The sequence below is a fragment of the Choristoneura fumiferana genome, chromosome 27 (assembly GCF_025370935.1).
Source record: "Choristoneura fumiferana chromosome 27, NRCan_CFum_1, whole genome shotgun sequence".
Lineage (NCBI taxonomy): Eukaryota > Metazoa > Arthropoda > Insecta > Lepidoptera > Tortricidae > Choristoneura > Choristoneura fumiferana.
This window is the reverse complement of record NC_133498.1, coordinates 1,372,222-1,395,179: the sequence shown is the minus strand read 5'-3', so window position 1 is coordinate 1,395,179 and position 22,958 is coordinate 1,372,222. Positions and strand designations below refer to the sequence as shown.

The 22,958-nt window shown below is 36.9% G+C and overlaps 1 protein-coding gene across 4 annotated transcripts in view; it reads left to right on the top strand.

Moving 5' to 3' along the window:
• The window catches only part of LOC141443404 (androgen-dependent TFPI-regulating protein-like), a 49,749-nt gene that overhangs the window by 12,004 nt on the left and 14,787 nt on the right, over positions 1-22,958 (top strand). The window contains exon 1 of one of the 4 annotated variants that reach the window (XM_074108662.1): positions 5,506-5,907. The exons of 1 other annotated variant lie outside the window; for it this stretch is intronic. In XM_074108662.1, the coding sequence (XP_073964763.1) occupies positions 5,665-5,907 (243 nt within the window). In that variant the 5' untranslated portion in view covers positions 5,506-5,664. Of the gene's footprint in view, positions 1-5,505; positions 5,908-7,930; positions 8,265-14,047; positions 14,142-22,958 lie in introns of those variants that run through there. 2 more of the 4 variants (XM_074108664.1, XM_074108665.1) reach the window with 2 other exon arrangements.

The following is a 22,958-nucleotide window of genomic DNA, read 5'->3' as shown; positions in this document are numbered from 1 at the left end:
GCCCCAGTGTAAGTTTTCGGATACAAAATACGTCTCGATCGCGTTCGCGTTAAATCTAATTTGTACGGAACAAGAAATCGCAAACGTTCCGCTAGAGGCGCTGTTCGTGTTTGCATACAAATTGTGGTTTTAACGCGAACGCGATCGAGACGTATTTATAACCGAAAACTTACACTGGGCACTGCTCTTGGGCCCCAGAAGCCTCGATCAACGTTCTATGGTTTTTTACAAGCTTTTATTAGTTTAACCTGTCCCGCTGCTGTCTGTCTGTCAGTACTCGGATTGACAAGAATTCGGCATACTTATGTAAATTGCGTGACAATACAATAATCTAGTGGTGACATTATAGTAGTCTGGCAGGATCGTCTCGCAGGACGGAACTCTTCAACGGTTAGTGGCATCGACTTTAAATTTGGTATGCATAAAACAATACAGTCAGCAAAAAAAGCTTGTGTAAAAAATTAGGAACCCACCATAGGAATAAAAAAAAATATCGGGATAGGTAGTTTTTGCGTGATAGAATAATAATCATCCATAGATACAAACTTTCGCGTTAGTGGGATGGGAAGTAGAATTTCCATTTAAAATAGATATGGAAAAAACGGAACCCTTATTGGATCACCTTCGTTATCCATCCGTCCGTCCGTCTGTCTGTCAAGACCCTTTATGTCTGTCAAGACCCAGGAACGCGTGAAGGTATCGAGTTGAAATTAAAACCATATACTCAGGTCTACTCAGGTCTAGTCTTAAGTAATATTTTTCTAAGGATTTCGTATTTTATACGAAATCTTCCAAGTTTTAGGTATATTTTATACCTTATAGGCTGCTATTTAAGAGTAAAACGCCTAATAATTCTCAAGCAAACTTAGCCGTTATAGTTTTCCTTGAAAGTTTGATTATAGTTACTACTATCCGAATTTCTTCAAATTTTTCCATTCACCGGTTTAGATTTTAGAGGGGGGGGGGGGACGCTCGATTTAAATGAAAATTTGCACTTTAAACTTTAATATTTTGTAAAAAAAACAATGAATCGAAAGATCGTCTTAGCAAACCCCTCATGGTTTAAAAGACCTATCCAACGATACCCTACGATACACTATAGGGTTGGATGAGAAAAATAAAATCACCCCCACTTTAACGTCTATGGGAGGTAAACTAAAAAAAAATGTTATTTTTTTATTGTACCATTTTTGGCATAGTTTACATATATATCCGTGCAAAATAACAGCTTTCTAGCATTGATAGTCTCTGAGCAAAGCCGCGGATGGATGGACAGACAGACAGACAGACAGAGACAGACAGACATGGCGAAACTATAAGGGTTCCGTTTTTGCCATTTTGGCTCCGGAACCCTAAAAACACGTTTGAAAAATAAATCACAGCAAAAATTACAATTAGCAAGGACATTAATAATCATAATCACATGCTTTTGTATCATAAGTACCTAATACTAGGTACTGTTTTAAAACAAAAAGTTTTTCAATAAGTGAAAGACTCGTCAGGATGTTTTTCTAATAGTCAAAATACCATGAACGGACTTATCATACTATCACACATGAGTATTTACCTCGCTATTTCGGCCACATTACAGTGGCCGTGGTCACGAGTGGTGGTGGTTGTGTGTGGTCTAATGCTAAGAAAAGCGAAATATAATAAAGAAGTTGTTCTATAAATAAAACTTTAACTGTACTGTAATAGTAAATTGTATGGGTTTAAAAAAATGCCTAAATAAAGAACTTTATTATTATTATTATGTTCTTTATTTGTCTTTCATTCTTAGGTTTAGGTTTTATAATAGTTCTAAAAAGTAAAATACAGAAAAGTACATAAAAAATAAAAATATTATTAAAACCTACCTAGTTTGCCGCCGGTAACTGGGCAGGCCCAAGCTACGGTGGTCAGGGCCGCAGAGTGAGGAACCTCCGGACGATGCGTGCCGTGTCCAGAAGTACCGCCTCCTGTATCTGCCCTTGATCCAGCCATCTAGCGAGAGTCTAGTATTATTATTATAAATACACTAGGCAGATTATGCTATCAAAACACTTGACGTTTGTCATAAACAAAACTACTCAAATCGTCATTATGCAGAATCATTAATTAGCAACAACATCATCGTCATGGAAATCAAGTTTGTGGCCGTGATCGAGGCTGATATATAATCATCGAAATAACGTGTTGCAGGTAAACCTGCGAGTTTATATAAGATGGGTTCTGTTTATTACAAGCTTTTCTTTAACTTGCCTGTTTGAAGAAGTATGAACAATAACTTTGCTCACCCGTGACCTTACGATGGGTACGTCTATGCAGTGTGTTCATGCAGTTCCTCTACCTCCACACTGTAAGAAGACACACAAATCACACAAACCCATCTATCACCACACACACACACACACACACACACACACACACACACAATAATCACGCCTGTATCCCTAAATGGAGTAACAGAGCACACGAAGCGTTACCGCTTCGGAGCCACTTTTAGCAATTTTAGTTTTAAGTTTGACAGAATCGGTACAATGGTGACAAGTCTTCACCACGACACAAATATTTTATTAATATTGTATATCATCATCATTCATCATCATCATCCCAGCCTATATACGTCCCACTGCTGGGCACAGGCCTCCTCTCAGAACAAGAGGGCTTGGGCTATAGTACCCACGCGGGCCCAGTGCGGATTGGGAACTTCACACGCACCATTAAATTGCTTCGCAGGTTTGTGCAGGCTTCCTCACGATGTTTTCCTTCACCGCAAAGCTCGTGGTAAATTTCAAATGTAATTCCGCACATGAATTTCGAAAAACTCAGAGGTTCGAGCCGGGGTGGGTTTGAACCCACGACCCTCTGCTTGAGAGGCGATAGGTCAAACCACTCGGCCACCACGGCTTTTTTCTACATACCTGCCTAAAAAAGTATACGATATTATTATTACCCACAATATAGGTACTAACACGTCAGAAACGATGATATCTGCAGTAGAACTAAGGTTACCGACATAGCCCGAAGAATTGCGAAACTAAGTAAAGTGGCAGTGGGCGGGGCACATTGCTCGCAGGACTGATGGCCGATGGGGTCAGAAGGTTCTCGAATGGCGTCCGCGGACCGGGAGAAGAGCTGTCGGTAGGCCTTCAACAAGATGGAGCGACGACCTGGTTAAGATCGCGGGATCGCGGTGGATGCGGAAAGCACAAGACCGGTCTGAGTGGAGAGCCTTGGGGAGGCCTATGTCAGCAGTGGACGTCTTTCGGCTGAGATGATGGTACTAACACTCTTTGTACTCTAGGCTTTTGTAACCACAAAGACAAGGTGGATAAAGGAAATAGATTACGTGTATACAAGATGTAACATCTGGTAGCATGGTGAAGGGTCACAGTCATCCGTAGCAACAAACGTATTCATTTAATTAGAACTATTAAAGTTAAGCAGCATTATTAGACACGAAGGGGCAGTTAAAGATGGCGACAGTGTTTATTGTAATGGGTTCAGATTACTTCAGATAGTAATAATCTACCAAAGTAAGCTTAGCAAAGCTTGTGTTAAACTATGGTTACTAAGCAACGGATAAATATAATTATATAGATAAAGATACATACTTAAATACATATTTAACACCCAAGACCCGAGAACAAACATTCGTATTTTTCATACAAATATCTGCCCCGACACGGGAATCGAACCCGGGACCAAGCTTAGTAGTCAGGTTCTCTAACCACTAGGCCATCTGGTCCTCTAAAATGCCGAGTGCTACGGTGATGGACCTTAGCAGCTGGGATGAGATCAAAGAGTTCTTCGGAACACTCCCCATTGTAGATCGATTAAGTGGAAGCAGCTGATACTGATTTCATAAAACTAAAAAATCAATTAAATAAATCAAAATTAATCAAGGAAAGTAAATATTTATAATTATTTAGCAATGCATGAAAAATATAAGTTAAGTGAACAATTTGTTTCCACAGTTGCTATTTCATTTCCTCGCAATCGAAGTGATAAGCAGAGTGTAAATCTCGAGCATTAAACCCATTTTCCCCTCGATGTGTCTATCCGCCCTCGCCGTACTGGCTCGGGTGGCTATATGAACGCCTCAGGTAAAATGACTACTATTTTTAGCTATCAATCATCAATCAATCATCCCAGCCTATTTACGTCCCACTGCTGGGGACAGGCCTCCTCTCACAATGAGAGAGCTTAGGCCGTAATTCCCACGCGGGCCCAGTGCGGATTGGGATCTTTTTAACCCCGACGCAAAAATATTATAAGTGTTATAAGTTTGACCGCTATGTGTGTATGTGTGTCTGTCTGAGGCACCGTAGCTGTTCAACGGGTGGACCGATGTGAATGCGGTTTTTTTTTTATTAGAAAGCAGGTTCTCTAGCGATGGTTTTTAGACATGTTTTATCAAAATCGGTTCAGCCGTTTTTGAGATATTGAACATTGAAGTGACAAAGTCGGGGGTTTTCCAACTTTTTGTTGCAATGGTTAGGTTATTTAGCCTTTATCACTAAACAGTGAAATGTGCATGACTTAGAAATGACTACACGTTGAAACCTTATCCAACTGTACTCGTAATGTGTGTACGTATCGTTACCTATATCATTTTAGTAAATGGTTTATCAAGCTAATGTAAAAGCATCATTTATTTCACTTAATATGATTTGAAGATTACACTTAATTATTTAGTGGACAATTGATATCAATATTAATCAGTAAACAGGAATCGGACAAGTGCGAGTCAGAGTCGCGTACTAAGGGTCCTGTATGTCACAATATACGCATTAAACGCCTGTATCCTTAAAATAAATAAATAATCTCGGGACACTTGAAATGACAATAATTGAGATTTGTTCTTTCTCTGAGGTTTTTTCTTTTTCTTTCTCAACATCACGCAGTTTACATAAGTATGCCAAATTTTAAGACAATCAGACTACTGGAAGTGGGTGGGTGGATAGATACATACAAGATAAGACAAGATACCTACATTGCAAGCTATATAAAAGCTTTTAATACATGCAGTGTGGGGTAGTTTTATATTGGTTGATTGGGCCCGGTAAATTTCATTTCTTAACGGTTAAATAATTTTAATCGTTAACCCTAAATGAAGCCGTGGTGGCCTAGTGGTTTGATCGCCTCTCAAGCAGAGGATCGTGGGTTCAAAACCCCGGCTCGCATCTCTGTGTTTTGTGAAATGTGATTTGAAATTAACCACGAACTTTACGATGAAAGAATACCTGTGGAACCTGCGAAGCAATTCAATGGTGTGTGTGAAGTTCCCAATCCGCACTGGGCCCGCGTGGGAACTACGGCCCAAGCCCTCTCATTCTGAGAGGAGGCCTGTGCCCAGCAGTGAGACGTATACAGGCTGGGGTGATGATGATGATGAACCCTAAATGGGCAACGGACGTGGTGATGGACGTTTGCTACATTCGCCTACTGATCTCTAATTCGACCCAAGAGTGCGAGTTCCAGCCTTGAGAGCAGGAAACAGGTTATATTTTTATTATCTGAACTTAATCAGTCTCTCAAAAGTCGCCATAGAGCGCACAAACAAATAAACAAGCAAATGCATGAAAGATAATTTTGAAAAACAAAATAAGGGTTAATCAAAATTTGAAACAAAAATTAAAAGTAATTAAAATTGAAATAAAAATTAATTAAGCTTTAAAAATGGATGAGGTTAAAGGTGAAACGAGAATTGAAATGATTAATGAAAATGCCAGTGTTAAGAAAGTGTCCACATTTTTGTTGTTTTTGAAGACTATGTTTCATTTTGTTGTTTTGGTGCATCATTATGTGTCAATTGGATTTGGGATTTCTATATATGTTAATTTGACGGAAGAGCAGTTGAAGGAACCCTTGATACTGATGGCTAAAACATACTTTTTGGCATTCTTCACTATTTGGAATTTTGTAAGTATAATTATATCTCGTATCTTTATTTAGCTTGAAGAACACCGGAGCATGCGAGGGTGATGTTGTCCCTTCGAGCTTGACCATTTTTCGGTAATTCCCATTTTACTGTTCACTTTTTTTTCATGCAAAAGCGACACGACACAGACTGAGTGCACATCTAAAAAAAACGGCCAAAAGCGTGTCAGACAAATTTGAAAATAATTCCGATCCGCATTAGCGATCCCTTCAAATAGCGAACCTACTGTGTTAAAAATAAAGTTGTGTTAAATACTTGTGATGTATACATATCATTTAATAATATTGTAAATCTGTTTTAAAAAAAATATACATACAAAATATATATACCTCGTTGAGTTTCTTGCCGGATTCTTCTCAGCAGAGGTTTTTCCGAACCGGTGGTAGATTTTTTTTTTTGACATTCATAAGTGCTTGTTATAGCCTAAATTGAATAAAGATATTTTGACTTTGACTTTGACTTTGACTTTGAGACACGTGAAATATGCGATCCGGACGTAGTCATTAAATAAAACGTTATTTATAACTAAAACGTTTATTCACTGATTTAAACACACAATGCGTACAAATAGTTCACTTAACAGTGTAAACTATAATTTCACAACTTAAATTATTACTTAACAATTTTTTTTTAAGTTTAAGTCCGAACCTTCTGAATTATCTTTTATAACTAACTTATTCTAAATGCTACAGACTGTGCATCGGAGCCGTCCCGAGACGAGCTATCAAAAGGAATTCGCAACGTAGCGTCTGCCACCGGTGCGTCGTCAGTGCACAGAGATTAATTCTTAGAACCTATGCACAAATAAATGAATTCGTTAAACTCTACAAACTAAAATGTTTTAATATAACACGCCCAAGATTGGGCTCCGTAGCCATTACGAAAAAGTCAAGTAATATTTTTCTAAGTATTTCGTATTGTGTACGGAATCTTCCAAGTTTAGGTATATTTTATAAGTTAGGCTGCTATTCACTTACTAATATTCTCAAGAAATCTTAGCCGTTATAATACTACCATCCTGTTTTTTTTTATTTATTTTTTCCACCGAACAGTTTATACAAGGCCGCCTATTGCTCACCTTGTATTATTTTTTTCTCTGTGTATCTGTTTTCTGTATCGCTTACTATGTCTGGTGTACAATAAAGAGTCTTTGTATTGTATTGTATATTTTAACGGCTAGAGCACTGAATCGAAAAATCGTCGACTCGTCGTCTTGGTAACCTCCCAATGGTTTTAAAATACCTATCTAACGATATCCCACACTATAGGGTTAGTCGAGAAAAAAAAATCACCCCCACTTTACGTCTATGGGAGATACCCTACAAATTTTTTTTAAGTTTGTTTTTACCCCTTTATTAGGGTGACTGATATGTATATTCATGCCAAATTACAGCTTTCTATTAGGTACTAACGGTCTATGAGCTTAGCCGCGGACAGACAGACAGACAGACGGATAGACATGGCGAAACTATAAAGGTTCCTAGTTGACTACGGAACCCTAAAAGCAGCAGCAGCTTGCAGGTGGTAGGACTTCGTGCAAGGTCCGCCCGGATTGCTACCACCATCTTGCTCGCTAATCCTGCCGTGAAGCAGCAGTACTTGCACTGTTGTGTTTCGGCGCGGAGAGTCAGACAGCCGGTGAAATTACTGGCACACTATAGGGTTGGATGAGAAAAAAAATCACTCCCACTTTACGTGTATGGGAGAGGTACCCTAAAAAAATTGATTTTAAATTTTATATTGTACTATTTTGTCGGCGTAGTTTACATATATATCCGTGCAAAATTACAGCTTTCTAGCATTGATAGTCCCTGAGCAAAGCCGCGGACGGACGGACAGACAGACAGACAGACATGGCGGAACTATAAGGGTTCCGTTTTTGCCATTTCGGCTCCGGAACCCTAAAAAGGAACTTTGTTTGCTCTAACAGAACTCTAATGTCTGTATAGTAAGAAATAACAATGGAAATAACCTATTGACGAGAAAATCACTAGTCCGCGTTAAGATGTCATGTGGATACGTACACTGAAATATTAATTACTATTTTTTTATTAACAGACGCAAAATAATAGTTAATAAAAAAAAGTAATCAAGTGAAAAAATGGAGGATAATACCGAAACGAAAATAGAAATAAGTGAAAATGTCAGCGGCAAAAAAGTATCAAATTTTATATTGTTCTTGAAGACCTCTTTTCATTTAGCATTTTTGATTCACCATTATGTTGTTAGTGGTTTTGGTATTAGTATAGTTTTTAGTGTAACTGAAGAGCAACTGAAGGAACCTTTGATACTTAGGGCCAAGACGTACGCGGCAGCGTTCTTCACTATTTGGAACTTTGTAAGTAATCTTTTCATTTTAATTCTTCTTCGTCATATTTTGATGAAGACTCCTTCAAAGTATACCACTCTTATCTGTTATTTGACACTTATCGCATCTTGAGAATCATTATTATTATTATTCCCCTTAATGGCGGCCTTAAGGCTTGGGCCAATGTCAGTTACGATGACAGGGTTGCGGTTTATTCTGCAGAACGCCAACAGTTTGACAGGAGCAAGAAAATAATTTTGAAAATAAAAAAAAATTACTTAAGTCCTTTTCTGACGAACGCTGTTGCAGGAGTCACGTCACTACGACAAAGACAAAACATGTTATTATTTGTTAGATCTTTAGTCTTATGTTATTAGAGGATATAAAATCGCACAGAATGACAATAAAAGGAGAATATGCATAACGAAGGAGGGATTTAAAGTTAACGGGGCGAGGAATGTAAGGGGGGGGGGAGGTCATACAAGGAGGATGACAGCTTCGAACATTCGAAAAATAAATGATCAAGATATCCTTCGTCTAAACCACATTCACATCTTGAGAATCAAACCGTCATTAAAGAAAATCTGTCTCCTCTCAAAAATGACACTATACTGGGTGTGGCCTGTAATACGAGCAAAAAATTAAAATATAGATCGTCCTCGTCAAACTAAACAACATTAGTTCAGCGATTCTTAAAAATAACGGAGTCTTTCAATTTCCTTTTTTTCATACAAATTAAATACTGCAATCAATGTACGCCATCCTAGAACACAACTGACGTCGCCTGTCACGCTACAAACATCAAGCATTTTGCTTTACATTGTTCCTTCGAATAAACTTAAAAGTGTATAAAAAAAAACTAATTATTTTTAAAAGTCGCTGAACCAATGTTGTCCAGTTTGAGGAGTATGATCTGTGTTTCAATTAAATTTGCTCATATTACAGGCCACACCCGCTATGATTTTAACACATAGTTTAATTTTGCGAGCTAACACGTTTAGTGCCGGTTTGATTCTGAAGGCGCGTTATAAGTATAATATGGACACACGAACAGCGCTTCTAGCGGAACGTTTGCGATGTTCGTGTTTCCATACAAATTGAGATTTTAACGCGAACGCGATCGAGACGTATTTTGTAACCGAAAACTTACACTAAGGGCACTGTTATATTACTGTTCGGGATTAAGTAAATCACATATTACAGTATAGGTGTAGAAAAAAAAAAAAATTTTACACCATTTTATGTACATTTTGTATGACAGTTTTCGATTGTGATTTCTCTGAAATAATGACTGGTTTTATTCAAAAAGCCGTCAAGGAGATACACAAAAACAACCGCGGTAAATAAACAATTCAATCTACGAGTTTGCCTTGCCGACATATAGGTAGCTGTTGTTAATGTTAATTTGCCTTGAACGTTGAGCATTCCAAAGTTCATAATGTAATAATAATTTGTAAAAATTATAAGTCGAATATTTTATTAAATATGTCGTATTTGGGCTACTCTTTATCCCGATATTCCCACGGGATAGGGATAAAATCTCGAAATAACAACCGCTGGGCTTAAGTTGTGGCTTGGAATAACACAAAGGCTACTTTTTATCCCGATATTCCCACGGGATAGGGATAAAATCTTGAAATTTCAACCGCTGGGTTAAAAGTCATGAAATTTTGTACAGTTGTTCTTAACACAGCCTCGATGAAGACCACGATATAAATTTTGGGATTTCTCGTGGGAATTTTGCAAAATCCCTAGATGGACCTATTTCTTTCCGTGGGTGAGCAGGCGGGACCATAAAAATCAAATTACAACACAAGCTTTTGTTTTTAATCTCCGACGCAAAAAGAGGGGTGTTATAAGTTCGACCGCTATGTGTGTCTGTGTGTCTGTATGTCTGTATGTCTCTTAGTTTTTGTTTGAAATCAGGTTTTCTAGCGATGGTTCTTAGATATGTTTCATTAAAATCGGTTCAGCCGTTTTTGAGATATTGAGCTTTGTAGTCGGGGGTTTTCCAACTTTACATTCCCTACTTACCCATTCAAAATCGTGACCAGCTCAAAAAAATCTATTAACGAGAACCGATTTTTAAAGTTTAAGTTACTTAACAGACTTCTGGACTAGTAGACTTGTTTTTTCCATTTTAGTTTTTTCTAAGGCATTCGTTTTTTTTCAATTTACATTTTTTTGACGCTCTTGTGAAAATGCTAGCTTAAAAGAACTGCATGAACATGCATACGGGTATTTTGCATAAACTTAGCTATCATAAGGTCGCGGGTGAGCAAAGATATTCTTTTAGTTCATTAGCTTAAAAGTATTACAACATTTATGTATTTGGAATACTAATTATTAACTTTTAATACCTACTCATATTGTAACAATTGAAATTAAAATTAATCTCCTTTCCATTTTTTTCACGGAGGCCAAACCACAGGCCTACCTCGGTATCCAATACTGCCTATCAGTTTACAATAGCAATATATTGCAAAACAACAGTACAATCATTTGCCATCATTTTTGCTTAGATCAAAGTACACTTCAAATTCGAAATGATTATTATAAGTACGAATAGGAACTGGGCGCCGCTCGAAGGATATAACAACAATTGATATAATGTAACAGTTGATATAATTTTCATTTGATATAATGCAATTTAGACGACCAGATGGCCTAGTGGTTAGAGAACCTGACTACGAAGCTTGAGGTCCCGGGTTCGATTCCCGTGTCGGGACAGATATTTGTATGAAAAATACGAATGTTTGTTCTCGGGTCTTGGGTGTTTAATATGTATTTAAGTATGTATCTATCTATATAATTATATTTATCCGTTGTTTAGTACCCATAACACAAGCTTTGCTAAGCTTACTTTGGGACTAGGTCAATTGGTGTGAATTGTCCCGTGATAAATTTATCTTAAGAATCAAACTTATTTCTATTGTTATTAATTCGATTTGATGCACTGGGTTTGGTAAGGTTACTTTTACGGGTATCCCGTGAAACCATATCGAAAATACAAACTGAGACATGGATGCACAGAAAAACCTGAAAAAGAGACCAGCGCTGGGAATCGAACCCAGGTCCTCAACATTCCGTGCTGCGTGCTATAACCCCTACACCACTGCTGGACAGGTCTCTAGACACGAATTTTTCCTATGCATACATATCTCAGGTTGCTTATTTCTACTTTGCTACTTTTCTACGGAATGCTGAGGACCTGGGTTCGATTCCCAGTGCTAGTCTCTTTTTCTGGTTTTTCTTTGCATCCATGTCTCAGTTTGTATTTTCGATATGGTTTCACGGGATACCCGTAAAAGTAACAAATTTGGAGTTGAAATAAAAAATACAAAAATACTCCAAAAACCAATCATAAGGTCATTATAAATTTTTGCGAAGTTTGTAAATCTGTTTGTTACCACTTCACGTCTAAACCGCATAAACTGATTTAGATGAAATTCGGTGTAACTACAGATACTTTGAGTCCCGGGGAAGGACACAAGTACCTAGAATAGTTTTGTCCCGGAAAATAGCCTAGTTCCTGCGAGATAGCGAAAAACGAATTCTACGCGGACAGAGTCTCGGGCAATAGCTAGTTGAACTAAAAATTAAAGATTTTCTGGGCACTTATGTTTTTGCCCATGACTGTAGAGAACCCTCAGCGCTCGAGTCCGACTCCCACTTTACGAAACATTTTTTTCTGAATGACGTTCGTAAGCAAGGTTTAAGCCAGTTCAAAACTTGTTTGGAATGACTTTCAGTAGGTTTTATTTAAATGTTGTTTTCATTGATTTGGTCGGTATTTTACCTTGCATTTTGCTCACTCGAATGTTGCATGTTAAGTAAGATAGGTATAACTTTATCAAACGAATTCATGTTTATAAGAAACTGGCTGTTCAGCTACTACAAGTGTTTCTACATTAACTTTTTCAGTATTTTTTTAAAATGTTGTTACCCACATACCTTGTCCTGACAATAATAACACAGCAAAAATATAATTATTCAATTTAGCGATACATTTCTGCAATCCATTTTTATTTATATGGATAAATAGATAGAGGAAATAGAGAACTACCAAATGCTGTCATCGTCAGTTTTTTTGGTGGGGAGGATCAGTCTAGGCTGTAGTTGTCACTTCCACTGTCTCCTGTATTCGAGGATTGCTTCCACCAGCAATATTTTATACCTACACATATCTGTTTTCAAACAGATCACTGATAATTTTTTTTTACTGTGGGTAGAACGTTGTTTTTTTTTTATATGGCTTTGTCAGTTGGACAATTTTGCCAGCAGGGCTACTACGAAACTCGAAACTCGAAGTTCGTATCTTACCGTCCCTCGCGCTCTCGTATTAAATAGTTTAAGTGTCAGAGGGACCGCACGACACGAACTTCGAGTTTCGAGTTTCGTAGTAGCCCTGTACCCTTAGTGTAAGTTTTCGGTTACAAAATACGTCTCGATCTCATTCGTGTTAAAGTCTCAATTTGTGTTCGTGTTTGCATACAAATGATTTTAACGCGAACGCGATCGAGACTTATTTTGTAACCGAAAACTTACACTAAGGGCACTGCAGTGTCTAGTAGGTTTTGCCGTTGTACGGTAAAAAAATTGTAGAAAATGAAATATGAGAGGTAATGGTGGATGAACGATCGTGTAGAATGTTAAAAGTAGACCCTAATACTGTCAATATTGACTTCTTGTCAATATAATGAGGGTTTCCGCGAGAGGCCAGTTGGCGCTAGTATCTGTGGTGCGTTTGATAACTTTGACATTGACATTAGTGTCTTGTTTCTGATTGGTTGAATAACTAAATGAGCCAATCGCAAGCAAAACTAACGTCAAACGGACCTCTCGATACCAACGCCATCTAGCGATATTTTGCCGGTCAAGGAAACCTCATTGCTGCTTCTTTTTTTAGCATTAGAAAGAAGGTAAGCGATCTTGACGTGTCTTTTTATTGAAAAATACTTTTGAAAAATAAGCCACAGCAAATATGTAAGAATTAGCAAGGATGTGTGAACTTTTCCTTTATTTTGGTATCATAACTATAGTTATTGATTTTTAACACATTCACTGCCACCTGACTTGATTTCCACAGGTGCCACCGACGCACATGTGCGTTCAATGTGTATGAATAATTTTATTATGACAGCGGCACTAGGCGAAGTTGCGGAAACGCATATTTTCAATTCACATTTTAGAAAAAATATAGAAATTGAATTGAAAATATGCGTTTCCGCAACTTCGCCTAGTGCCGCTGTCATAATTATTCATACACATTGAACGCACATGTGCGTCGGTGGCACCTGTGGAAATCAAGTCAGGTGGCAGTGAATGTGTTAAAAATCAATAACTATAGTTATGATACCAAAATAAAGGAAAAGATCACACATCCTTGCTAATTCTTATATATTTGTTGTGGTTTATAAACAATATGCGTAATATAAACATATATGCGTCGGTGGCAGTGAATGCGTTAAAAACGTTTTTCAATAAAAAGACTTGTCAGATTGTTTACCCTTTTTCTAATGCTAAAAAAAAGAAGTATACGTTGGTATAAGTGCCTGTATGACGATCTCATTAAAAAAAGCAACGATAGCAGAATCAATCGTCAAAAAGTGATGTGCAAATATTACTCTATTAGTAAATAGTTATAGCTAAAGTTATATTAATATTGGAAGCATAAGCTGTCTTACCTACAGTTATCGTTCGTATATTAGTGATAAAATACTTATAATATTACAATCAATATCAATAATGTTTTTGAAATGTTTTTTCCACCTTGCCTTTTTGACTCATCATGTTATCGTGTCAGTAATATCGACAGTAATACTTTTAAAGTGCAAAGACCATATGAATAGTGAAATGAGGAATTTGTTTCTATTTATGCCTGGATATGCGACGAATTGGAATTTTGTGAGTATTGTTTGTTTGTTTTTTAGGGTTCTGGAGTCAAAATGGCAAAAACGGAACCCTTATAGTTTCGCCATGTCTGTCTGTCTGTCTTATAAATATAAATATATAAATTTAAATTATATACATTTTTTTTGGTACCTCCCAAAGACGCAAATAAATGAATTGAATTGAATTGACGTAAAGTGGGGGTGATTTTTATTTCACATTCAACCCTATAGTGTGGGGTATCATTAGATAGGTGTTTTAAAACGATTAGGGGTTTGATGAGACGATTTTTCGATTCAGTGATTTCTTTGCGAAATATTCATTTTTAAAATGCAAATTTTCATTAAAATCGAGCGCCCCCCCCCCCCTCTAAAATCTAAAACGGGGGGCGGCAAAATTTGAAAAAATTCATGATGGTAGTAAGTATATCAAACTTTCAAGGAAAACTATAACGGCTAAGTTTGCTGGAGAATTATTAGTAGTTTATGAGTAAATAGCAGCATAAGGTATAAAATATACCTAAACTTTTAAGATTCCGCATAAAATACGAAATCCTTAGAAAAATATTACTTAATTTTTTCGTAATGGCTACGGAACCCTATTTTGGGCGTGTCCGACACGCTCTTGGCCGGTTTTTTTATACTCTTTATTGTACAAAAGGAAAAACAAAAGTATTTATGATTTTGAAGAGCATTTTTGCACTACGTCAAATCGCGACAATGTAGGGCAAAATCGCTCTGAGAATTTAGTTATGAAAGAAAAAATCGTTCAAGTGCTAGCCGGACTCGTATCACATTAAGGATACTGTTCAGTAATAAGTTTTTGTAAAAAAATCGAATGCAAACTTTTTTGCTGACTGTAATTTTTGGTAAGGCCGCAAACTTCTAGTATTTATAACCATTCAAACAACCCATGCCCCCAGCAACCGTAGGCTGTCTACCCAACTAGCAAATCATATCGTAAAAAAGGCAGCATTACGTTCCTATTTCAGCTATTGGTGGTAAGATAGATCTGTAAAATGTTGTAAGAAAGGTCTGTGCACGTTCTCTCGACGCGATTTGGGCACACTTCTTTCAGCCTTAAGTGCTGTAAATATCGTAAGAGTATCGTATGAATAGCTAAATAATTGAAAGAATATAGAGTAATCGCAACTCGAATGCTACTAGTTCTATGATAGCCATTAGTTTGCCATCATTCCACACATAAGCCTTATACAAGCCGGTATTATCTCTTTCATTTGACTTATTTATCGTAAAATAGCAGCGCGGATGCAATCACTCGACTTTTTCGTCGTGAGAGCGCAAACAAACGGCACTTATATATATAGCGTTTTGTTTATTATTGAGATAGCGTGACGGTTGTGCAAAGTGAATTTATTGAAGCAAAAGAAAATAAAAGTAAAAGGTAGTATTTTGCTCATGATGTTATATTTTATACTACCCATAATGATTTTTTAGGTAACTCTTGACACTAGATCGTAGGTCTCACTTTCATGTGCGGAATAAAATTTTTCGTGTACATTTCTTAAATTTTCGTTAATATTTTCATGGGCCGCATGATTTTCCAGTAGAAAATTAGTGAGAAATCATATTAATTTAAAAGTTAAAATTAATTCGCCATTATATCATCTCACTCGTCATCCTAAAACATTCACTCGGCTTTTAGTGGAAAAATAGAATTGAGAATTCTTTTTTATGACTTTAGTAGCGGCATTTTGTATCAGTTTAGGGGTCTTTAGTGGTGAATGCTAAACCATTATCATTTTATTTTTTATAGGTAAAATGGTAGTTTACTTGGATGTGGACAAATTCTTAAATAAGAGTGATTTAAAGCAGCTTAAGGAATCGAAATGGCCCTGGAAAGAGCCCCATTTTTTCATCATGCAAGAGTGTTACACATGTCGCGCTGTTATTGATGATCATATCGTCTCAAGACCACTTCACTTTGTATTGTCTGATACGAAAATCAAATTATTATTGCGCAACCCATACTTCTGGTGCCTGAATTGCTCAAATTATTCAGTTTATTATCACTATCTTAGCGACGAATGTTGTTATTGTAACTAGGATTACCAACAATAAAAGTGTAAGTAGCAATAGCTGTAAGTACCTATACGTATTTTAAAATTATGTTGACGCAAACGAAACATCTACTCAGTTGCGCTGGGTCGAGAGGGAATTACCGTCTGCAGAAGGCAGTGACGGGGAAGTGGGGGGAACACTCCGAATGAACGCGGCGCTGAAGCCGCCGAACCAAAATACAAGGCCATTTTTTAGTTTAAAAAGAACTATAATAGGCAAATAATAATACCCGTGTGGTGTCGGGTTAGAGTTACACCTCTCCATTTCTTCCATGGATGTCGTAAGAGGCGGCTGAGTATATAGGTTAAGGTATACCACAGGCGACAGGCTAGCAACCTGTCACTATTGTACCGTTTTTGTCAAACTTAAAACTTAAAATTGCTAGAAGTGGCATGTATTGTATCTGAGCCGTCTGATGGCGTCCTTACGACACCATGTTCTTCTCGGCCATTTTAGGTAGTGTTCCTCTGAAGACTGTTGGTTTTCACACAACACACATGAACATGGCGAACATGGCGTCGTAAGGACGCCATCAGACGGCTCAGATTAGGAATGTGACATTCTACACAAGAAATCTATTTTTAATTAATCGATTGTTCAAATCAAACTTGGATGTATTTGTTTTCAAAATAGTACGTGGATCTTTTGGTAGTAAATTTGGAAATCTTTTGTTACAAATGTTTGACAATTTTTTAACGGCATCATAGGAAATGTTGAATGATGGATGATGGAGCACCCACTTTTTAAAATTGGAGCGAAACTCGTCATTCAAATTTTCAGTGTGGTTCAGAGTCCGAAGGGACTCTGAACCATCTTTGCTTTCAAACTCTGATTTCTCACTATCATTATCACTTTTATCAATAGTAGGCTCGGAGTCTTGATTAATGGGTATATTTCCGGTACAAGAACTAGTAGATGCTTCAAAAATGTCATGTTCAGTAGAATCGTGAATATTTTCTAATACTGAACCCTCGTCAAAATTATTTCATGGCACTTCACCCGTAGCTGAACCTGATGTAGCAGTTGTATGATGAATCATACGAGTGTACAATTTATTAACTTTCCGTCGGAAACCACCACTTCTTTTAATTTTTTTCCATTTGTTATAATCCATTTTAAATTAAAATAAAGCAAAGCTGTTTTTATTTACGTGATCGCAAGAAAATGGCGATTACTGTCCTGTAAAAGATTTCAAAGAATGTTTATCCCATTATTACGCTGTGTGATAGCCGTTAAATAATATTTACAGCACCCTTGGCGCTGTAATAGATTAATTTAAAGCGTTTTCTCAACTTCAATATTCAAGTCGAAAGAAAATCTTGCAGACAACTATTATATGACATTAAGTGCTATTAAAGTAACTGAAATGCTATTTTGTTGAATAAACCACTTTTACTCAGCACTTGTGCTGTAATAATTGAATGTCGAAATATGGTGCTATAAAAGTTAGTTTGACAACAAATTAGCAATTTGGTTACATTTATACAACCGTCATAAGACATACGGTTGAAAGATGGCGATCGAGAGATATCTTTATACAGTTATCGAGTAAATGCGATATGAGTTTGTCGAGAGCACGTTTACTAGACAAGTTTATGCAGCAAAAAAGCATTCAATGCTAAAAAATCCAGAGAGATGCTTTAAAACGGCTTTTTGATAACTTAACTTCTTTCACACGAGTGTTTTTCGACTTAAAGTTGTAAGAGTGAAACTTATACGGTTTAATTTGCTAGTTGGGTAGCAACGCTAAGCAACCAAAAAACGCTAAAAAAACACGTTTCTTGTATGACGACCCCCTTTCATTTTTAACTTTATCTTATTCTTAGTAACCATACCTAAGTGTTTAGCTATTACGGCTCAAGAGATAGAGCCCTGTGATAGACGGACGGACAGACAGCGGAGTCTCAGTAATAGGGTCCCGTTGGCACCTTTTGATAGGTACGGAACTCTTAATACAGTTTGCGGCCACAAAAACAAATGAATAAAAAAGCAAGTATAGATGTAAAAACTGTGTTTTTGTAATCAGCAAACTGCCCAATTCTGATCATTTTGCATTTAGAGAATTATGCCAAACTGTTAGAGTAGCAATAAAGTCTATGGTCTTTTGAGTTTGTTATGTCAGTATTGTGTTTTGTCTCTCGAAAAAAAAGATGGCTACCAAATAGTGCATGTTTTTCCTTCGTATCTCAATAAAGCAGCTTAACTGTGCTAAACCCGGTTTTACTGAAGAATATCATCACAAACATTACATTATGACTTTCAAAAATTATGCGAAATTTAACCCTGTTCAAAATTTCACCCTAAGTGACGCTTATTTTTAAAAAATTCCTCTGATAATCAAGCCTTGCAATACCCTGTCTCATGCTGCGTCCAGACAATCAATGACCCAACGTTAATTAACGATAACCGATTGATAACCTATCAACCTGTTAGTGGGATGATGTTGTACGATCATTCTATTAGAATGTGCTCTGCACAGATATAGATTACACTAGATTACGCAAATGCATCTTCTTCGCGTGTCCGAACCCCGACCAAACGTCGGGGTTGGCCCCATACAAAGACTGACCGCTAACTGACTAATCATGACTAGTGACTGACTCGAGCCCCACGGCGAGGGCGGGCGGCGCATTTGAATCAATTTCGCGCGGACATCGGGGAATTCACATCGCTAATTCGCTTTTGAGACGTCACAGTAGATATAAAAAAGTGACACGGTGGGTTTTCATACGGATTGAGGTGTTTGCGTTATCTAGTGTAATCTATATCTGTGGTGCTCTGATTGGCATGTGCTATAATTAGTTCTTGGAACCTCGTCTGTTCTAGGTCGCTAAACTCTGAACAGATTTGTCGAAAGCGGTTAGGGATTAGTAGTATTTATGTAAACTCTTTATTGTAGATAAAAATAAAATAAAAAGAAATACAAATACACAGAAAGAAAAGCAAAGGCGATAAATCCTAGTTACCTATTCCCTTAGTAAATCCTAGCTCCCTAGTCCCTTAGTAAATTTCAGTTCCCTAGTACCTTAGTAAATCCTAGTTCCCTCGTCCCTTAGTAAATCTTAGTTCCCTAGTCCCTTAGTAAATCCTAGTTCCCTAGTCCCTTAGTAAATCCTATTCCCCTAGTCCCTTCGTAAATATTAGTTCCCTAGTCTCTTAGTAAGTAAATCCTAGTTCCCTAGTTCCTTAGTAAATCCTAGTTCCCTAGTCCCTTAGTAAATCTTAGTTCCCTATAGTCCCTTAGTAAATCCAAGTTCCCTAGTCCCTTAGTAAATCCTAGTTCCCTAGTCCCTTAGTAAATCCTAGTTCCCTCCTCAGTAAATCCTATTCTGAGTTCTAGATTAGGTTCGATTTGTCAAAAAATATTTTCAACAGAAAATCGGTAAAATAAAATTTGTCTTTTTTTACAATGTCTTTTATATTATCATTCCAGCCTATATACGTTCCGCTGCTAGGCACAGGCCTCCTCTTAGAATAAGAGGGCTTGGTTCGCAGTTCCCACGCGGGCCCAGTGCGGCTTGGGAACTTCACACACACCGTTGAATTGCTTCGCAGCTTTGTGCAATTCTCTTCACTTAAAGCTCGTGATAAATTTTAAATGTAATTTCACACATGAATTAAAAAAAACTCAAAGATTCGACCCCGGATTTGAACTCTCGATTCTTTGATTATGAGGCCTTAGGTCACCACTAGGCCACCACGAACGCAACTAAAGCGAATGGACAATGAATGATACCAAATTGACCATCAAACGTCAAGGAATGACCCTTGCATGGTTCATTTCGTTATAGGTAAATGATAACGAAGTGTTACCCGTGTAAAAATAACTAATTTAGGGGGATATTCTGTAGGCGATGTCAACAGGACCAGCATTAGAGCTGTCCGTTCGTCTGTCACGTGACTTTTTGAATTGTTTTAGCCAGTCACTTAAAATAGGGGTAATTAGGGGGGTTCTTGATTTAATGAGGGCTATCGTTTTTTGTCTCACTAGATGGCGCACTGTTGCGTGAGGTTTTTAAGTATGGCTTTCAAAATCTGTTATTACGGGCGAGAAAACAAAGTTTAGATTAAAATCATATTTAATACACCTTAAAACCGTACCATAAAAATATCGAGCATGCCACAGTGTTGCATTGTCCCCGTTTTGTTCGGAAAAAAGGGAGGACAAAGGTTTCCGAAAGACAAAAATGTCTCAAAACACAGACATTCATTGCCCCGGAACCATCATTTGCCATCATTAATTTCAGATATTGCAAAATATTCACAAAATTATTCTAATTATAAATAAACCCGCGTAGCTCACCCAAAAACTATGAGATTTGACATTTCGGAGACCTCACGCTACACTAGCGCCTCTAGTGGCGAATTCATTCGCGATAGCGAACTGAATTTGGCGCAATTTAAAAAAAAATGTCATTGTTACTAATAAATAAATGTTATTAAAGCGTCAATGAATTTTTAAGTGATGACAATTTATAATTATTAATATTGTTTTAATGTTATGATTTAGAATTTTGATGGACTGTTTTTAATTTATTTTTAGTGTTTTGATTATTATTATTTTTTTATGACATATTTATATTGTTTTTTTTTAATTTTTTTTTTCTTTCTTTCTTCGACTGATGCATGTAATTATAAAAGAAAAAAAACTGAAATTTTGTACGCCATGTGGCAAAACATACAGGGTTCTATATTTTTTATTTTATCATCTCTACATCTGTACCTATGTTTGACAAATAAACTATTCTTATAGCCCTCATTGTATGACCATTAGACTCGCACTAAAAAAAAGTTGTATGTAATTTACATTAGTTTAGTTTAGTTTAGTTTATTTATTCAATCAATACATCATTACATTATAATTTACATAAATGTCAGTTATAAGAATTTGTATTGAAATCGTCAAAGGTAATATGATTAGTAATAATTATAAAAAATAAAATTCTAAGCATGTCATGTGAATGTAAACAATTAAAATTAGACTGGTTCTCCTCAAGGGATCGTCAGACTGAAAACACATTGAAATGTATATAAAGAATAAATGTCAAGGATATATAAGATTAATAATTGAGTAACAATTTAAATGTCAATGTAAAAACAATAAAATAAAAACAAGAAATAATAATAACAATTTAAACAATAAAATTAAAATGTCAGATTCATAAATTCATTTACGGAATAAAACGCTTTTTCCAACAAAAGGTCTTTTAGTCGACGGCTAAACGTTTCATCATTCTTTTCGCTTTTTAGGTGTGAGGGTAGGTGTTCATAGTATTTGGGCCCTATAACGCGCGGGTTTTTTCCCGCTAATGCCATTCTATGAGGGACTGCCCGTAAGCGACCCGTGCTGCGAGTGATCTTACCAGCTACGCCCATTCGACTGAAGTTAGATATGTTTGTGCGCGTATACATAATAACTTGAAACAAATACAACGAAGATAGGGTCATGATACCAAGTTCTGTGAAAATTTTTTTGCACGACTGCCTTTGGTTGATACCGGCAATAACCCGCACTGCCCGCTTCTGCAGAACCATTACGCGCTCACAGTCCGTGGAGTTTCCCCATAGTATGGTACCATACGAAAGCAACGAGTGGAAATACGCAAAGTATGCCTGCTTTAGTGCACCATCTGCCAGAATGGGCTTTAATTTGCGCAAAGCATAGGCCGCACTGCTTAACCTGCCACATAGGGAGTCAACGTGATTCTTCCAATTCAAATTTGGATCTAGTGTGAAGCCCAGAAACCTGCACTGCTGGCATAGCGGTATGGGTCCACCAATCGATGGCGGTGACACGATACCCCTACCCGAGAACAGCATGATGTTCGACTTGGTGAGGTTCATGATGAGCCCGTTCGCGGAGAACCACTGCTGCAGCTGCCCACACACTTTATTTATCTTGTCGTTTAGCTGCTCATAAGTGGTGGCGCTCACTACAACAGTAGTATCATCAGCGAAGAGCACAGTGAGACCGTCAGTGATAACACTAGGCAGGTCATTTATAAAAGCTAAGATTAGAATAAGAATAGAAGATTAGAATTTACTTTCTGTGCATCAGTTGAATTTTAATGTATTTTATTTGCAATAAGGGGTTTAGTTTACTTACTCGTATAATACTTGTATGTTTAAGATAAAAGAAGAACCGTTTTTATTATCATTGTTAACCATCAAAATATTTTTAAATTAATACATACCGGTGGTAGATTTTGACATTCATAAGTGATTGTTATAGCCTAAATTGAATAAAGATATTTTGACTGTGACTTTGACTTTGATATCGGTGAAATTAAAAACCATTTCATTTTCTATTTTAGTTTTCTAGTAAGTACCATTTCTTTTGAGGACAAAATTATTGCCCTCTCATTCTAAGAGGAGCCCTGTGCCCAGCAGTGGAACGTATATAGGCTGGGATGAAAAAAAATATTGTCCTAATTTCGCTTTTCAACCGACTTCAAAAAAAAGGTTTTTTTTTTAATGTTTGTTACCTCAGAAATCCGTAATTTATGAACCGATTTGATTTTTTTTTTTAGTTCGTCTAGGAATGCTTTCAATTAGGTACCATAAGCAGCAAATTAGGATCTGAAGATCGGATCTTAAGGTAATCGAGGGAATCATCATTTGGTGAAGTGAAACTGATGACGAAGACCACAGTTGACCATCGGAGTTACTACTCAATAACAAGTATTTCACGGGTTGAATTTTAATTACTTTGACACAGTTGCTAAGCAATTTATGCTCCTCGTAATGCATA